We start from the raw sequence: 18,914 nt of genomic DNA, 5'->3' as shown, positions 1-18,914 counted from the left end.
ATGGGTGACTTAGTGATTTTAGACACTCTAAAATACCATGAGCCACACACAGTTTTCCTTCCCCTGTTTTTACTGGAAAGCAACACTGGAGGTGTCAGTGCAGTGCTGGGGTCCGGTAGGAATCCTACCCCAAGGGAAGGTGCCCCGACAGTGTTTGACCCTCAGCAAGGACAATGCCCAGCAGCAAACGAGGGGATCGCTGTGCCAGTGTGCAGGAGTCAGGGCTCTGCATCTGCGCTCAGCGCTGAAAAGTTCCCGTGTTTGGGCAGACGGAGGGGCTGTCCCCGGGGCGCGCGGGGCTCGAACGTGGGGCTCGTGGGTCCAGCGGGGAACGGACACGGGGACGAACGGCCCCGGTGCTTCAGTTGCAGCGGCGGCAGCGGCGGCAGCAGCAGCGGCGGCAGCAGCAGCGGCGGCAGCAAAGAGATATTTTGAATACTCTCTTTCTTTCTCTTCTCTCTTTCTTTCTCTCTCCCTCCCTTTCCCGCTGTCGGGCACCCTTCCCTCGGGGTCCCTTGCCCGGCGTCCCTCTCCTCTCCCCGCCTCCCTGTCCCCTGCAGGGCCGGGCCATGCCCCCGGCCCGCCCCCGGCCCCGGGCGGGGCTGCCCCGTGCCCAGCCCCGGCCGTCCCGCCGCGGTCTCGCCTCCGCCCGGCTCTGGCTGTACTGGCGGTGGCTCTGCTGGGCGGGCATCAGTGCCTGGGGCGGGGGCGGCATCGCCGCCCTTTGCCTCCGCCTGGCCCGGCCCCGGCCCCGACCCCGACCCCGGTCCCGGCCACGGCCGCGCCCCCGGCCCCTGCCCCGGCTCCTCCCGGGGCCCGCGGAGCACACACGCGGCGCGGCCGCTCCCGCCGCCTCCGCTGCGGCTTCCCCGGCCCGAGCTCCGCCGCTCGGCAGCGCGGCCGCCGGCCCCGAGCCTCCCGTGCCGCGTTCCCGGGAGCGAACGCCTGGGCATGGCCGGCCCGGGGCGGGTGAGGGGCGCTCGGGGGCCGTTGCTGGTCCCGGGCCGAGCGCTGACAGCCGCGGCCCGCCCGCAGGGACGGCGCAGGAGGCCCTGCAGGAGCGGTACCGGCTGGGATCGCTGCTGGGGCGCGGCGGCTTCGGCAGAGTCTTCGCGGCCACGCGGCTCTCGGACGGCGCCCCGGTGAGCGGCGGGGCCGGCGGCGGGCGCAGGAGGAGGGGATGGAGGAGGAGGAGGGCAGAGGGCGGAGGATGGGGCTCGCAGTGCGGGCGGCGAGCTCACCCCGCTGCTGCCCTTGGCTTGCAGGTGGCCATCAAAAGGGTGCCACGGAACCGCGTCCGGCATTGGGGCGAGCTGGTGAGTGAGCGGGACCAGCAGCCGGGGCTGCCGGCCAGGGATGAGCCGGGGCCCGGCACGGTGGGAGCCGCCAGGACGCCCCGAGGGAGAGCGGGCGTGGGGCCAGCGCAGGGCGCAGAGCATCCCGGGCTGGCTGAGGGCTTCCCCAGGCCTGGCACGGCATCGGCCCCAGTGACGGCATCGTGCTCCTCCCGCAGCCCGACGGCACCAGCGCACCCCTGGAGATCGTGCTGCTGGCCAAGGTGTCCACTGGCTTCCCCGGTGTGGTCCAGCTGCTGGAGTGGCTCGAGCTCCCCAACTGCATCCTCATGGTGCTGGAGCGGCCAGAGCAGTGTCAGGACCTGCAGCGTTTCATTGGGGCACGGCGGTTCCTGCCCGAGGAGGAGGCGCGGGAGCTGTTCCGCCAGGTGCTGGAGGCCGTGCGGCACTGCACCAGCTGCGGGGTCCTGCACAGGGACATCAAGCCAGAGAACATCCTGGTTGACCTGGACACCGGGCAGGCCAAGCTGATTGACTTTGGCTGTGGCACCTACCTGCAGGACACAGTCTACACACACTTTGCAGGTGAGCCTACCCAGGGCTGTGCTCCCGCTGCTGACATCTCATGGCGCAACATCTCCCAGCCCAAGCTGGCTGTGGCAGTGGGAGTTCTCCCTTTTGCTGCCAGTCAGGGCACTGAATCTTCAGCTGAGTTGCTTTAGAGCAGGGCTGGGTGGGCAGCCATCTTCCAGCCCTGCTGGCAGCTTTTGCCAGCCACTCTGCCCAGGACTGGGGCTGGGCTGGGGCAGCCAGCCCGACCAAAACCCCCGTGGGTGGGGGTAGCAGAGAGGGAGGGTGGAACCTGTGCCCCAGCCAGTTTGGTGTGCAAATGAGAGGAAGGGCTTGGGCTGCTCCACTCGCCCTGTTTCCCTTGGCTTCATAATACTTTTGGGGAAATGCAGGCAGGGAGGATAAGGGCATGTTTTTTCCCCAGCATGGAGTGGGTTTTTCCTTTGCATGTCATTGTCGGGCCTAGCCAGGGCTGCCCTCTTCCAGCACCAGAGGCTTCTTTTCCAACCCTAACTTTGTGCACAAGTCCCAGATGCTGGCGAGAGGGCAGTGGTCACCCTGTGTGCCCCTGATGCAGCCCCCGCGGGCCCAGGAATGCTGGGGCCAGGCTCTGGGAGCAGCAGCATCCCCCTGATGAACTCCATCTGTATTCCATAGGAACACTGTCCTACAGCCCCCCGGAATGGAACGACTTTGGCTGGTACCATGGCGAGGCAGCAACGGTCTGGTCCCTGGGCATCCTGCTGCACCAGATGGTCTGCGGGGAGCACCCTTTCAGGAGGGGCCGGAACCTCAGCTGGGGCCAGCTCCCGCTGCCACAAAGGCTCTCTCAAGGTGGATCCTCTTCTCTGGGCACGGGGGGAATCCCAGTGCTGGGAGCCAGCAGCGGGATCGTGGGCATCCTGCTCTGGCAGCTGCTGAGGAGGTGGCACATGTCCTGCTCTCCTCCAAAACAGGGAATTGGTGGGAAAGTTTAGGCCCAGCTCAGAGCGCATCCAGCATGGCCTGGGCATGGGAACAGTGGGGTAAAGCAGACAGGAGCCTTCTCTGGCTGACCATCAGTTTCTGCTTTCTCTCCCCAGAGTGCAAAGACCTGATCTGGTGGTGTTTATCCGTGAACTCCTTGGACAGACCCACACTGGAAGACCTGTTCTGTGTTCCTTGGATGCAGGATATTCCTCTGCCATAGAAGAAGGGAGAGAGCCACAGGCACACTTTGATCCAGGGCCCTGGTAAGTTCCTGCTCCACATAGGCCTTGGCAATGAGAAGCAAAGGAACCCAACCCTTTTTGTGCTGCCAGTGTCACTGCACCGGGGTCATGGGATGGGAATACACAGCCCTTGTGCTGGAGCTGAGTTGCTCTGCCCAGCACTGGTGGCTGCCATCCCAGCTGGTTTTGCTTGTCCTGGTTCCCTGACAGCTGGGGCCCTGGGCAGAGCCCTGAGAGCCTGGTCTGCCCCCAGGGAAGGAGAAGGAGCGCCTGGAGAAGCTGTACCGGGTGGGGATGATGCTGCTGCTGCTGCTGGAGACAGCGAGGGTGACATCAAGGATGACAAGCTCTTCCTCAGCCTGGCCACTGGAGGCTGAAGGTGATAGACTTTGATTCTGGCACCTTCTTCAAAGCCAAACTCCACGGGGAATTTGCAGATGAGTCCCCATCTGGGGAAATTCTGCCAGATTTGGGCATGTCCCAGCATGGCGGGGAACCAAAGGCTCCCCCTTTGCTGGGGCAGATGCAACTCATTCTTCAGTCGCTGCCCAGCTGCTTTTGGCGGGGCTGGGAGGATGGGCTGGGGTGGGTACGAAATGGGAGTGGGCTCCCGGCTCTGCCAACAGCCCCCAGCACCCACCGTGCCCCGGGCTGGGGCTGGGGCTGGGGCAGCCAGCCCGACACAAACCAACCCCATGGTGGGAGCAGAGGTGGGGCTCCAGAACCTGTGCACAGCTGCTTTGCTGTGCAGGCAAGGAAGGGCTTGGGCTGCTCCTCTGCCCTTGTTTGCTTTGGGGTCACCGTGATTTTGGGGGACAGTGCAGGGGGGAAGAGAGAAAGTGTGGTCTTCCCTCACAAGTGGGTGGGTTTTTCCTTGACATGCAGGGGTTGGGCCTTCCTCAAGGCTCTGACAGAGATAAGAGTTTTTAGCGTTTTTCTTGTTTTCCCTTTTTGCATCCAATCTCTTTTCAATAATGTGTTGTTTGTTATTCCAGAGGAAGCATTCGAGGTGGTCCAGTGTGGATGGGGAAGTGCTTGGGAGCAGCTGTGGCGTGGATGGGCCGTGCCCTTGGAGAAGGCTGAGGCCATGGTTTGGGAGCAGCTTTTCTTCCAGCCGTGGCTGGTGTGAGGTGGGTCCCTGTGTGCTTGGCAGGGTGGGATCAGAGCTTTTGGGAGATGGCAGCGAGCACAGGAGCATCCTGCTTTGGGCAGCTGCTGAGGGCTGGATTTGCCGTGGCTGGCTGCAGGCCTGGCACATGTCCTGCCCTCCTGCTCTGTGCCAAAGGCAGCAGGGATGGGCACTCTGGGCACAGCCAGCATGGTCTGGGCACCGCAGGCCTTGGCACAAGGGCACAGGAGCCCTCAGCTGACGGGCGGTTTCTGCTTTCTCTCCTTGCAGCCGGGCTCTGCGGGTGCTGAGGCTGCTCTGGGCTCTGCCAGGGCTCTGCTGGGCTCAGCCCTGGGCCCAGCTGGGCTGGCTCTGCCCTCACATTGCTCTGACAGCTTTGCATCAGACGAGCCCATTGTGAGCACAGCGCCTGAGCTTTCTGCTTTGGCCGGTGAGTGAGACTCTGCTGCAGGCCCAGAGATTGCAGCTGGGGACACACATCCAACTGGCAAGGACCCAAACTCTTCACAGTCCCAGCTGAATGCCTGGATCTGTACAGGGTGTTTTGTCTGTCCTGTTCTTCCTTCTTTACTGGCTGGAATTGTGCAATTGCACTTTGTTCCTCCTCTAGCAGTGCCACGAGTGGGCCAAAGCTGGCGAGTGGGCCGTGTTCCTGAGGCAGTGCAGTCTGGAGCTGGTGGATGGAGAATTGCCCTTCTGCACTGCCAAACCAGAGCAAAAAGCCGTAAGTGGGACTTTGTGTCTCTAAGAAATCCCTGACAATTAGAACAGGAATGTGCAGCTCATTCGCAGGGTGAGAAGGAAGGTCATCTTCTAAAGGATGTGGGCTTTGACAGAGTTTCCATTCCCAGTCCTGCTTGGAGCTGGAAGGGCACAAAGCAATTTCCTCTTGCTTTGAGCACAATTTCAAATACCAATGTAGGGAACAAAGCCCAAAATCTTTTAAGAGGCTTTTGAGGTCACAAAGATGGATCCATGCCATCAGCACATTTACAATGTAAAGAACTGAGTTCTCTTTTGAAAAAGATCATTTACCTCTTAATGCAAAGAATGTATCTTTGCATTTATGTTTTGTTTTTTTCACTAACATTGTGTTATGTTTTTTCACTAATACTTGGATTTTATGCTTATCTTTTACAATTTACCTATTTTTTTCCTTTTTCCTTTTTTTCCCTTTCAATAGAAAACATGTCCTATCAAAGGAATGTCCTTTGTTCCTGGTTCCCGTGTGGAGCAGCTCCCTTCCTGCTGGCTGAGCTGCTCAGGCAGGGCCCGGCAGCTCCTGGCCCTGCAGGGCTGAGGCTTTTCCCCGTTGCTGGGCACAGACTGATGGAGCAGCACTGCTGAACACGGGCACACAGAGGGACCAGCAGCAGCTGCCTTTGGCCACCTGAGGCTCCAGGGCCCAAACTCTGAGCAGCCAGGGCTGGAAGAGACTGGCAGGATCTGGTCCCTGACTCTGGGGCAGGGCTGCACAAATGACCCCGCAGCAGCAGCAGCAGCAGCAGCACATGGAGCTGACTTTGAGCACAGCCCCTGCCCCTCTTCCCTCCCGTGTGCAGCGGTGTCACAGCAGCCTGAGGCACCTGGGAGCCCCCAGTGCCAGCAGGGACTGGAGATGGCAGCCCTGGTCTCCTGGGGGCTGTGCAAGGAACGGAGCTGGGCACTCCCTGTCCATGGGGAGCTTCCAGATGGAAAAGGCTGCTGTGCCCAGGCAGCTCCAAGGGCAGAGAAAGGAGGCTCTGGAGCCCTGGATCTGTGCCAGTGCCACAGTCCTGGGCAGCAGCCAGCGAGCCCTGGGGGAACAGAGGGCACAGCAAGAGGGACAGAACCAGGCAAGGGCAGAGACTGGAGAGAGCCAGGCCTGGGAGCAGGAACAGCTGCTCCATTGCACTCTTGGAAAAAGCTCTTGGCTGGTTCAAAGCAGTGAAAGGCGTGAAGGGCAGAGAGGAGGCCACAGCAAACAATGCTCCTGTTTGCACAGCCTCCCCTCTCCGTGTCCCAGAAGGAATTGCATGGATGGTGTTCTTCTCTCTGAGTCGTCTCGTTCAGCATGAGCAGCTCAGCACCAGGAGCTGAAGGAGCTGAAGCCTCAGGCCACAGGAGCTGGGCAAGAGGGAACTTTTGGAGCAAAGGAATGCTGCTAAAATAGCCCCAGCTGAATGCAGTGGATAGAATCATGGAATCACGGAATCCTCTCTCTTGGAAAAGCCCTCTGAGCTCACCCAGTGCAGTCGGTCACCCAGCAGTGCCAAGCCCAGCACTAAACCACATCCCTCGAGTGCCAAGGCCTGGACACAGCCCTGAGTGAGGCCTGGACAGCAGGCCCTGAGCCAAAGGTGGCCTCTGGATGAACCTTCCAAGCAAAGGTTATCTTTGTATCTGCTCTCTAATGAAATATGCATTGTCATTAGCACTGTGATAGATGTAGCCACTCCTTAGTGAAACATGTATTGACCTTTGTTTATTTAGAAGCCAGACAAGGCTGTGAAATCTGACATCTGGCCTTGTTTGGGGCTGTATGGTCCAAGTCACTTCCCTTGGTTCCTCCTTGAGCCCTGGCCAGGCTTTGGGAGGGACCCAAGAGGAGGATGAAAGCAGATGTTGCCACACTAGCAGTGCTGTCAGTTTGTTCATTCAGCACTGTCAGAGCTGGGCCCTCTCCCAGCGGGGTTGGAGCCTCACCTGGGGCTGGAGGCACCTGCAGGAATTGCCAGTGCCCAGGAGTGGCTCTGCAGCCCTTGGCTGTGACAGCTTCCCCAGCTGCTGTGTGGGTCTGGGGGATGGTAAAGGCTGAGGGTAAATGCTGCTGGATCTTTGTTAATCACTGCTGCAGTCTTTGTTGGGGATGGTTGGGTGCATTGCTGAGCTGCTCCTTTTGTGATTCTTTGCTGCTCTGAACTGCAGGAAATGACACTGATTCCTTCATCTGGACTCTGTGTCTTTGGTGCTGACCCTGCCCACTGGTAAAACAAAACTGGCACCGTCTGGCCAGATGCCAACAAAATGTCACTTGTTCAATGTAAATGTGAGGAATCAGTCCCATCAGAAATTCCCAGCTGGGAAGTCCTTCCCTGGAGTTCCCTGGCTCTGGAGTGGGCTGAGGTCGGAACCCCATGGGAGCAGTGGGGCAGTCGGGTAAAAGAAGCTGCACCCTTGGATGGCTTCAAATGCATCCAAAAATTACAAATGGAAATGGAAAACGCCTTGTGGGTTTGGGCAGACAAAGATGAATTTGTTAAGAGTACATTGGGAACAGCACCTTCAGAAGGAAAAAATTTTCTGTTGCTTATGGAACAACAGAAGAAGATTTTAATCTTGGGTAAGCTCAGATGCACTTGTGCAAGTGAAATATCAATATAATAAATAACTATATACATGTTTAAAGTATTATAGGACCTTCATACTTATGTTTATAGATTTATTTATATGTCTATATATATATTTCTATATCAATATATACATAAAAATAATAATAATGTGAAATATTGCTGAAAATACTAATTTGGTATCTTTGGCTGCTCAGGGATGTAACACTAAATACTCTACAAAACAGGATTGGCCAGGACCCTCATGCCAGTGGTCAACTTTGTGAGATTGTATACAATGGAAAAAGGAGGAAGGGAGGAAATTGGCTATTTTTACAGGATTTGCTGATACTGTGGTACAGAGTGCTTTGTCTGTTCCTGTGAAAAATACAGTGATCTGCCTGCAGGGTTTTTCATGTACCAGACTATGTACAAGCTGCAGGATTGGTTGAAAGGGTGTCGGGGTTGTTAAAAGAGCAGTTGGAAAAATGAGGAGATGGGAACCTTTGCCCATGGAGAACCCATCTCCCAGATGTGCTCCATGCCTTTAACAATGGCCCACTGGGGAAATGAAACCCCCTGGCTGTGCACGGCTGCCCCCAATTTGCAAATCCAGCCATGGGCAGTGAGACTTGGGTTGCCTGGGAAATTGTTCTGGCTGTGATGGCCCCTGGCAGGGCCAGCCCAGAGGCTGCAGGGCTGGGCCTTCAAGCATTGGAATTCATTAGGATAAATTCAAAGCAAATGAGAGCTATCAATTCTGAAACAGGAATTCAGATTCCTCCAGAACAATTTGCTTTGGTAACTGCTCCCTTGGAGCTTGGCCTTGCAAAGTGTTCATGTCATGGCAGGAGGAAATGATGCAGAATATCAAGGAGAAATTACAGTAATTCTGTTAAACAATAGTGACCAGGATTGGATTATTTAACCCTGTGACAGGGTAGTACAATTATTGATACTGCATTTTTAGGAATGATTGTGAAAAAAGGAGATCCACCTCCAATCACCACTGTTTTTACAAATAAAGGGTTTAGGTGCAGCAGTCCTAATAATGGAGCCAGAGCGTGGGTCCCGAGGCCAAAAGGCCCTCCCGAGGCAGTTGAAGGAGGAAAGACAACTCTGAATGCTGAAACCTGGGCAGGAACAATGGGATTGTGTCCCTGCAGCCAAGGATTGTGTGTGAGAACAAGGAGATCTGCCAGGAGATTGTTTTACACATCCTGCCAGACCAGATCTCCCTGTTTGCCCCAAGGGCCCCTTTGGAACATGCTCTGATCCACGGGGCTCCATGTGAAGGCTGCTGTGACACTGAGGGACTTGCACAGGAATTCCATCCAGGAGCCTGGGTGCCCATAAGGGACTGGGACCCGGCCCCTTCCAGCCAGAGGGGAAAGGGCCCCCCAGGCCTTGTTAGCCCAGACAGCATGGTAAAGCTGAACAGCAAAGGGCCTAGGGGCATTATTCTGGAATTAAAAAGGTGCCAGCTCCAGGGACAACAGAATTCTTGTTCCTAATTGGAATGAGATTGAGAAAAAAGAATGAAGAATGCTGTCACTAAAGTACTACTGGTATCTGTAAGGTGTACTTTGATAGTCAGCCAGAATCTTTGTCTGCCACAAACACCTCTGGTGTTTCACCAAGGAATTCGTCATCAAAATGTAATGATGGTTTATGATGGATTGCTGAACTTCTTTTGTAATTCTTTGCTAATGATGATGTGCTTTTCTGAGCTTATCCTTTTGTAAATCTTTGCAGCTGTGCATGATATAAATGACACAATTCCTTAAGTTGGTGTCTGTGTCTTTGGTAGTGACCCTGCCCACGGGTGAAACAGGGCCCCCTCTTGCCTAAGCGTTCCCTGGGAAGGCAAAAGCCCTCCCTACAAAATTCCCCCCTTCCTCCCTGTTCCCCCCTTCATACCCTGAGCATGATGTGCTCTGGTCTGGGGTATGCCCGGGCTCAGTTGGGGTCCCCTGTCCTGGCTGTGTCCCCTGCCCAGCTCCCCCGCAGCCCCAGCCCCTCCCCAGCATGGCTGACAAGGGGCAGGACAGGCCTTGGCTGTGCTGCAGCTCAGCAAGAACAAAACCATCTCTGTGTGCTCAGCCCTGTGCTCAGCACCCGGCCCAGCAGTGTCTCAGTGCCAGGGGCTGTGCCCTCAGTCCCTGCCAGGGGTTTCCATGGCAACTGCCAGGCCAGGTGACCCAGGTGTCCCCCCAGTGCCGGTTGCCATGGAAACAGTGCCCAGCCCTGCCCCTTTCTGTCTGGCTGGCCTGGCCTTTGGCCCTGGCAGTGCCGTTGGCTGCTGGTTCCTGGTGCCTGAGCGGCCAGCGCGGCACAGGGCAGGTGGCCATGGCACAGCCCCCAGCAAGGGATCCCCTCTGGCTCTGGGCACTGACACCAGCCCTGAGCAAGGGCCCAGGGCAGCTTTCCATGGCCACCAACCATCACAACAGCTCCGGGCATTGGTTGCCATGGCACCAAACCAAGGACCGGGTCCCCGTGGCCGTTGTCATGGCATCTGGTGGAACCAACGAGTGTCACTGGTATTGTACCTGGAGCAGCCCTGGCACTGCTTTGTCCTGAGGGTTGCCATGGCAGCCAAGGGCAGCAACAGCTCTGCAGGCAAGTGGCCATGGAACCTGGCTGCAGAAATGGCTCCTTGGGCTGGTTTCCAAGAAAACCTGAACTGATGGGGGTTGCCATGGCACCCAAACCCAGCAGTGGGGTCCTTGCAGTGTCCGTGGCAACAGTCCCTTGCAACGGCCCAGTGCATGTTGGGATGATGATCCACCCTCACAGCTGGCCCAGGGCAGGTCTGGAGTGCTCCTGGTGGCAGCTTGGGCTTGGCACACACTCGAAGAGGATGTCTTTTTGCAGTGGGGAAACTCAGGAGTTTTAGATTGCTTCAAAAAGAAAAAAAGGAAAATCCCTTTTTGGCTGAGTGCAGCCAGTTCTCCAAGCAAAGCAGGTCCCAGGTCAGTGAGGAGAGTCACGATGGGCTTGGGGAATGTGGAGCAAGGTTGTCCACACTGGCTCAGAGCTCAAGGCACTGCTTCTGTGACCAGGCCAGGGCTCCTAGGAGAGTCCCTGGATCAATATCAGTCACTGAATGCTGCAATCAGCTCTTTTATAGTAAGAACAGCAATAAAAGACACCCTTTAAAATAGGAATACATATTTCCTAGAAGCTCTTTGAATTATTTTTATAACTGTCAAAGGAAACCCTCCTAACGAACTGCACTGGAGCAGAGAGAAATCAAGGCAGAGCAATGGTTCGCCAGGACAGGCTTGATCCTCATGATCCTCACTGTGCATTTGGAGCTGAGCCCTGGAACCTCAGGGCCTGGCAGGAGATTGCACAAACCTTGCCAGGAGTCAAAGGCAGAGAAAACACCCATAGTGTCTCAGAGCACTAATGGGTCCCACTGAGATCCATCCCCAACAAGGCTCCTCATGGACTCCTTAAAGGAGAGAATTGGAGAGCAGGATGGCACAAAAACCTCTCAAACACTCAGTGTGAGAACAAAAATCCAAAGTACCTTAAAACCTTGAGTATCTCAAGGCATTGATGAGCCCCACTGAGTGTCAGTACAAAGCTCTCAAGGGACTCATTAAAGCAGATAATTGGGTCTGTGATTGCAAAACCTCTCCCAGAGTCTGTATCCAAAGGGAAACACCAAGTACCTTAAAATAACTGAAGTACCTTGAAGCATTAATGAGCCCACTGAGTGTTGTTACTGACAAAGCCTCTCCAGGGACTAATTACAGCAGATAATTGGAGGCCATGATTGCACAAACCTCTCAGAGACTCCAAGGCAAAAGCCAAACCCAAAGTCCTTTGAAAAACTCTGTGAGCATTCAGGAGCCCCCAGGGCCATTCCTGAGCTAGGCTCCCCAGGGACTCCTTCTAGCAGATCCTTGAGGCCAGTGGGATGTGGGCAAGGGGGGGATGCTGAGGGCAGGACAAGGGGCTGACAGTGCCCAGCCTGGCTGGGGCTGTGCCAGGAGGCTCCAGTGCCTCAGGACAAGGTGTCTCCTCACAGCCCTTGCTGGCACAGACCCTGCTGCTGTGGCCCAGGGCACAAAGACTTTGCTTCTCTTTGTCCCCACCTGTCATCACTGCCTGCAGTTGTCTGCTCTGCCTGGGGCCTGGGGACACTTTCTCCATTGTGTCCCTCAGTGGGAGCCATTAAAAGTCCAAGAAACTTTGGAGTTGGATTCTGCCTTGGAGTTCTGGAGAGGTTTCTTCAGCTCCTTCTCAGGGACTGATGTTCAGGGCCTGAGCACAAAGCCCCAGAGGCTCATTAAAGTCCCTGTGCTGTGTCTGTGCTGCTGAGCTGGGCCGGGCTCCTGGCCCAGAGGCAGCTCCTGGCAAGGGCAGCGCTGCAGAGAGACAGCTCTGTCCAGGAGCAGCTCCTGTGCACAGCCCAGCAGGGCTGGGGCACTGCCAGGGCCCCTCAGGGATACCAGCAGGGCACAGACAGAGCTCACAGGGGCTCAGCACTGGCAGGGGCTGTGGGAAGGCCCAGAGGGGGCTGTGTCACAGCAGCACCTCTGTGGCTGTGTCATAGAGGCACAGAGCAGCTGTGATGTCAGCAAGGGGCTGTGTGACAGCAAAGACTGGGCTGTGTGAGGTCACAGGTTGGGCTATTACATCACAGAGTTTGTTGTGAGAGGTCATTGAGCAGCTACAGCATCATAGAGGGAACTGTGTGACACCACAGAGCAGCCTGTGACATCATGGCATGGCTGTATGTCATCATAGAGCTGGCTGTGAGGTCAAAGTGTGTGTTGTGACATCAAAGAGGGTCGGTATGACACCACAAAGAGGGTCTTGTGGCATCACTGAGGGGATTGTGACATCACAGAGCTGTCTGTGTCATCATAGAATAGGTTGTGAGGCCATAGAGAAGATCCCGCCTTCATAGAGGGCGGCTCTGTGGCACCACAGAGGGGGTTGTGACATCACTGGTGGCTGTGTAACATCACAGAGCAGGCTGTGACATCACAGAACAGAATCTGACATCACAGGATAGCTTTGTGACATCGCAGTGCAGCTGCATGACATTCTAGGGTGAGGTCATAGAGTTGGCTGTGACATCACAGGTGGCTGTGTGACATCACAGGTGACTGTGTGACATCACAGGGGAAAATATGTGACATCAGAGGAGCTGTGTGACATCACAGGGGCTGTGTGACATCACAGTGGCTGTGTGACAACACAAGGGGCTGTGTGACATCACAGGGGCGGTGTGACATAACAGGGGCTGTGTGAGGTCCCTGGAGAGGTCACTCTGCCCCGGCCCCCTCACAGCTCTCCCCAGAGCAGTCCAGCCCTGCTCGTGCACAGCGGGGTCCCCTCTCCCCCCGGGTCCCCCCACCCCCGGCCCCGCAGCCTCCCCCAGAGGATGTTCCACGAGATCGACCCCAGAGCCTGACATGGGGACGGGGGGCCGGGGCTCTGGGGGTGGCACAGGGGGACAGGGACCCCCCGGCAGCGTCCCCGTGTCCCCCAAGGCCAGAGCCTGGGCCAGGGCTCCTTCACCCTGTTACGAACGAGGGCTTGAGAGTGCTGAAAAAATCCCCAGCAAGGGATCAGCAGAAACCAGATTGAATATTAAAGGACAGCAGCACAAAGTTCCTTGGCAAGAGTCACTCTGCTCCTGACTGGGCACTTCAGGCACACCAAGGGAACAAAGCAACAACAAAACCAAACCAAATCCCGGCAATCAAATGAGAAATGAACTGAGGACTGCTCCTGGGCTTGTGTGTGACCATACTAAGTGGGGAATGGGATGTACCAAAGTTATGAGTATGCATTTGTATTTTGGGTATTCAATATTTGTATAGATAAAAGCACTCCATAATGATCTGTAAATCGTGGTGTGTATTTGGGAGCTATCCCGCACTAAACATACACTTTCTAACTTTAAAATGTTAAAGAGTCTTTGTCCGTCACCGTTGGATATTGGTACTAGATCAACATCCATATTTTTAATAAATCAATGCATGCATGTGTGTGGTAAAAGAGGACAAGGATAAAAGGAATACTGGTCAAAAGCTAAACAGAACTCAAACTTAACAGGACTTGACTGACACCTTAGACTTCAGCATTTAACAAAAGAACAGCACTTAACACTATTTAACCTTACTAATAACCTAGGACGTAATGATTACACAGTGGAATAACACCTAACAATATTCAACTTAGCTTGTAATTTATATTAAACTTCACAAATTAGCAAAAGAAAAACACTTAGCAGCATTTAAATTCGCTTACAGATTGTGACTCACCCTTACTTACAGGCCTGACTGGCTCAGCTATCCAAGGCACTCCAACCCCTCAGAGAGCAGCATTTCTGCCACATTTCCCCAGCACAGGCACTCCTGTGTGCACACAGACACAAAGAGTCAGTGCAAGGCACCTGTGAGAAATTCCCCGAGGGCAGGAAATGCTCCCTGAGGATCCTTTGGCATCTCCCCAGCAAAGGGCAAAGGGTTAAGCCTGGAGGAGTGGGGGGATCAGCCCAGGATCCGTCATTGTTCGGGATCCCCGAGTGCAGCAAACGGGAGAGTTCCCGGCTGGGAGAGGCCCCACTCAGAGGGAGTCGCTGGCCCAGGAGAGCTCCAAGGGCTCCTTTAGGAGCGCTGTGTGCAGGGCCCCAAGAGAGGGGCTTCAGTCCCAGCAATGGCTCATCCTGGCTGCACTTGGCACCAACAGCTTTCTTTGGCAGTGTGAGAACAGGGATGTTGTGCCACTGAGGGAACAAAAACAGCTCTCAGGGCTGCTCCTAAAGGAACCAGAAGCTGGTTGGGCAGCAGCAGTGGCTGGAGCAGACAGTGTTTGGGATGAGCTGCAGAGGAGCTGATCCCAGGGGCTGTTGGCCAAGGCCGAGGCCCAAGGAGCATTTCTCAGCTGGCAGGGTGGCCTGAGAAGGGGAGGGGGGAATGCAGCAGCACAGGGCCCATGGAACCAAGGGACCATTGTGACAATGTGGGACCCTGTGAGAGGAAGGGACAATTGTGACACTGTGGGGCCTCATGGAATCATGGAGGGCCCTGTGATACTGCTGGGCCTCACAGAACCAAGAGGACCGTACTGACCCTGTGGCTCCATATAATTTAGGAATCATTGTGACACTGAGGGATCCCATGAAACCAAGGGTCCATTGTGACACCACAGGGCCTCATGGAACTGTGGAGACCATTGTGACACTTTGGGGTGTCATGGAACCAAGGGGCCATTGAGACAATGTGAGACGCCATTGAGCCAAGGTCCATTGTGATATTACAGGGCCTCAGGGAACCTTGGAGACAGCATTAAGACACTTGACAGCCTCATGGAACCAAGGGGCCATTGTGACACTGAGGGGACTCATGAAATCATGGAGATCATTGTGACACTATGAGGCCCCATGGAACAAGCAAAGCATTGTGACACTGCAGGGCCTCATGGAACCAGTGAGACCATTGTGACCCTGGGGGTCCCCATAAACCAAGAGCACCATTGTGATACTGTTGGGCCTTGCTAAACCAAACATCCTTTGTGACACTGCAGGGCCGCATGGAACCAAAGGTCCATTGTGACATTGCAGGGCCTCATGTCATCAGTGGTCCATTGTGACACTGGGCCACTAAAGGAGACCATTGTGACACTGCAGGGCTTCACGGAACCTCGAGGCCATGGTGACATTGTGGAACACCATTGAACCAAGGGTTCATTGTGACATTTCAGGCCTGCATGGAACCAAAGCTCCAGGATGACACAGAGGGGCCTTCTGTCATCAATGGTGCATTGTGACACTGTGGAACCAAAGAGACCATTGTGACACTGCAAATCCCCAAGGTCCAAAGTCCATTGTGACATTGCAAGGCTCATGGAAAAGAAGAGTGACATGACATTGTGGGACCTGGGGAACCACGGAGACCATTGTGACACTGCAAGGCCTGATGGAATCATTGGGACCATTGTGACACTGTGGGGCCTTCTGGAACCTAGGGGTCATTGTGACACTGTGGGACTCCATTGAAGCAAGGGTCTATTGTGACACTGCAGGTCTTCTTGTAATCAAGGAGCCCTTGTGACACTGCTGGACCCCATATAAACAAGTCACCATTATGGCACTGTGGGGTCTCATAGATCCAAGGCACCATTGTGACAGGGTGGGGCCCCATAAAACCAAAGGAACAAAGAACAGGTCTGGTTGGTTTGGCCTCCCAGGGGCCACCTGACTGGTCCAGCTGACCCTGGCATGTTGAGGATCTCTTCTCATCTGCTGCTGAAGCACGGGGACTCCATGCTTTCCTTCCTATGGAAAAGAACTCTCCATCTCCTCCAGGTACCCATGGTCAGATTTGGGATTTCTCCTCCGAATTTCATTATATCCAGGGATTGTTCCCATAGGAATATTGCCAGTACAAATCTGGCTGCAGTGGTTTCACAAGGGTCACTTCCCATCTGTCCCCAAAAGATTGGGGAAATCTCTGTGCTTTCCTTCCTATGGGAAAGGACTGTCCTGCTTCTCCAGGTGTCCATGGCCAGGATTGTGTTTTCACCTCCAAAATTCCCTAAATCCAAAGACTGCTCCCTGACAAAATCTGCCTTTCCTGTCAAGTCTGGCTGGCCTGGAACAGGCCCTGAGCCCCGCAGGAGGATGGAGCTGGGCCACAGCCAAACTCAGCCCAGGCCAAAGCTTGGCTCAGCAGCCAGGGCTGCCAAGGCCTGGGCACAGATGCTGGCATTGATAAATGTCATGGGCCCCCTCCCTGCTCTGTCCATGCCACCAAGGGCACAGAGCAGCCTCCTCTCTGGGCCACTTGCCTGTTTGCAATGCCTTGCACAGGCGCTGGCCCTGCCCCACAAGGCCTGGCCTGAGTCCTGCCCCTGCAAGCTCAGCCAGGCTGAGATGGACACTGATGGTTTCTGGGCCAGGCTCTCTGAGCCCAGCCCAGCTCCCTGCAAGCTCTGCCAGCTGCCCTGAGCTCTGGGCAGCACCAAAGGCCTCTCCCCAGCCCAGCCCAGCCGGCTCTGGCCCCACAGCTCTGCTCAGGCCAGGCTGCTCTGGGCACTGCCCCATGGCCTCAGCCCCTGGCAAGGGCACAGCAGCAGCTGCAGCTGCCACAGGACTCAGCCCCAGCCAGGGGGGAAGGTTCTTGGCCAAGGCCAAAGGAGGCTCCCTGGCTGCTCTGCTTCCCTCGGGCTGAGGTGCTGAGAGCTCTGCAGCCCCTGCTGCCATCCCATCTGCCCAGGGCAGCACAAGAGCCCCGGCCTTGGGGCCCTCAAGAGCTGCTCCTGCTCCAGGACCAGGGCCCATGCCAAAGCTGGGGAAGGCAAAAGCTGTGCCTATTTCTGTTCATTGCTGCTCTTGATGGGGATTGACCTTCATCCACTTGGAGGTTGCTGATGAGTTTTCCTACTCCGGAGGCCTCTTCTTTCTTGAGCTCTTCAGTTCAGAAATTCACTGAAAAAGGCTCATAATCATTTGTTCAAAACACTCAAATAAGAAAAGCCCATGGGAATAATTCAAGTTTTCAGTTCTTCTGTGGGTAATTAGACATTTTTTAGAAGTCTATTCAAAGTGAATCTGCTATATTGGAAAAAAAGCAGAGAAAATTGTTTTCTCCTGTTTTTTTTTTCTGTTTATAATTTGGTATCAGCAATGTCCAATTGATATTGCCCCCTGCAACTTCTAATGCAGTCTAAATAGATAAGAAGATCAAGACCCTTCATGGCTGATAATCAACCAGACTTTTTCCCCACCCTCTCCTCACCATTTCCCTCATCCAACCCCTGGCACTCCTATGGATCAGGAATGGTGTGGCCAGCAGGACTGTCACACTAGGATCTTTTCTCTTGAGAAGCTGTAATGTTTCAGCTGCTCCATGTTTTGTTGCTTTGAAATGTGATTCTGAGAACTGTTTACCCAGCAGGTGAAAATGTTTCTACTTGATGACCAATTACAGGTCCAGCTGCTTTGGTACTCTGCTCAGTTACAAGATTTTATCATTCCATTCCTTTGCTTTCTAACCTCCAGTGAAATCCTTTTTTGTATTCTTGTAGTATAGTTTTATTTAATTATAATATATATCATAAAATATTAAATCAGCCTTCTGAAACATGGAGTCAGTATTCTCATCACTTCCCTCATCCTGGGACCCCTGCGAACATTTGAACTGAGGACCAGGACAGTGAATCTTCCCCTGTGCCTGGCACTGGTTGAGCAGCACCTTGAGTGCTGTTTCCAGTTCTGGGCCCTCAGTTTAGGAAGGACATGGAGGGGCTGGAGCGTGTCCAGAGAAGGGCAACAAGGCTGCGGAGGGGTCTGGAACACAAGCACAGTGAGGACCAGCTGAGGGAGCTGGGGTTGTTTATCCTGAAGAAGAGGAGGCTCAGGTAGACAAGGCGGTGTCAGGGCACAGGTTGGACTTGATGATCTCCAAGGTTTGTCCAACCTTGCTGATTCTGGGATTCTCTGGAACCACCCTTGGAGCAGTTGCAGGATGAGCCCTGGGCCTCCTCTTCAGAAGCTCCAGCAGCCCAGGTCCCTCAGCTTCTCCTGCCAGCCCCAAAGCCCATCCTGGCAGTCCTGCAGAGCCTCTGCAGCTCCTCCTCACTGCCCAGAACAGGGAGCCCCAGAGCCAGACACAGCAGCCCAGATGTGCCCCCCTGGCCTGGGGTGCCTCTGGCAAGGGAGCAGCACCAGGCAATGCAGGAGCCTGCAGACAATTCCTGCAGCACTTGTAGGATGATCCTGCTGCCCAAAGGACGTTCCCATGGTGGCAAGTCAGGAACTGCAATGGGGAGTGGAGCCAGAGAGAAAGGGCAAGCAGGGGTGGGCTGTTTGAAGGGGAGGGGACAGCAATAGGCAAGAGGAAGAAAGCAAAGCTGAAGCCAAGGAAATGCTCGGGGTAGTTTGGGAGTGGCTGCCAGGCAGCCCTGGCTCTGAGCAACAGTGTCCGCAGTGGGACAGGAAACTCCCAGCTGATGGGAACAAACTTTCTGGCTGACTGCAGAGGCCAGGACAAAGCTGAGTGGTTTCCCTGGTGTCCCCCAGCCCTTGCTGGCCCCAGGGGCTGATGGCATTTGTGCTCCCTCAGGTTCATGTCCCCACACCAACAGCATGGGGGTGCTCCCCCTGCTCTGTGCAATGCAAACCGGGGCTGCTGAGCCAGTGCTGCCGTGTCTGTGCCTGCAAGGATGGGGCACCTGTGTGAGCTGGGGGAGAGGCCAGGGCTGCAGAGGGGGGATGTTGTTGGCAGCTCCGTCAGGATGCTCTGTGATGCTGCCCTGGGCTGTGCAGCGCACTGGGGATGGATCAGCCCCTGCTCTGCTGCTCCTTCCCGTCTGCCCCAGGGCCCTTGCAGAGCCCCAGCCATGCTGTTTGCCCCCAGCCTGCCCACGG

General features: G+C 55.3%; 1 protein-coding gene across 1 annotated transcript; it reads left to right on the top strand.

The window, feature by feature from the left end:
• LOC141727786 (serine/threonine-protein kinase pim-1-like) lies at window positions 1-3,054 on the top strand. Its single transcript, XM_074534074.1, has 6 exons — window positions 1-4; window positions 1,036-1,142; window positions 1,266-1,316; window positions 1,514-1,880; window positions 2,523-2,699; window positions 2,948-3,054. Exons 1-6 carry the CDS (start codon window positions 1-3, stop codon window positions 3,052-3,054), a joined length of 813 nt encoding a protein of 270 aa, XP_074390175.1.
• Window positions 3,055-18,914: the final 15,860 nt, after the last annotated feature.

This window comes from Zonotrichia albicollis, unplaced genomic scaffold (genome assembly GCF_047830755.1).
Source record: "Zonotrichia albicollis isolate bZonAlb1 unplaced genomic scaffold, bZonAlb1.hap1 Scaffold_254, whole genome shotgun sequence".
NCBI classification, from domain to species: Eukaryota; Metazoa; Chordata; class Aves; order Passeriformes; family Passerellidae; genus Zonotrichia; species Zonotrichia albicollis.
The sequence above is the reverse complement of the archived record's forward strand: the minus strand, read 5'-3'. Positions and strand labels throughout refer to the sequence as shown.

Bases quoted from the DNA above. Each gene is read 5' to 3' on its own strand.
- LOC141727786 (XM_074534074.1), top strand. The intron at 1,317-1,513 runs GTGAGTGAGCGG...CTCCTCCCGCAG, and splicing joins TCCGGCATTGGGGCGAGCTG to CCCGACGGCACCAGCGCACC. The intron at 1,881-2,522 runs GTGAGCCTACCC...TGTATTCCATAG, and splicing joins AGTCTACACACACTTTGCAG to GAACACTGTCCTACAGCCCC.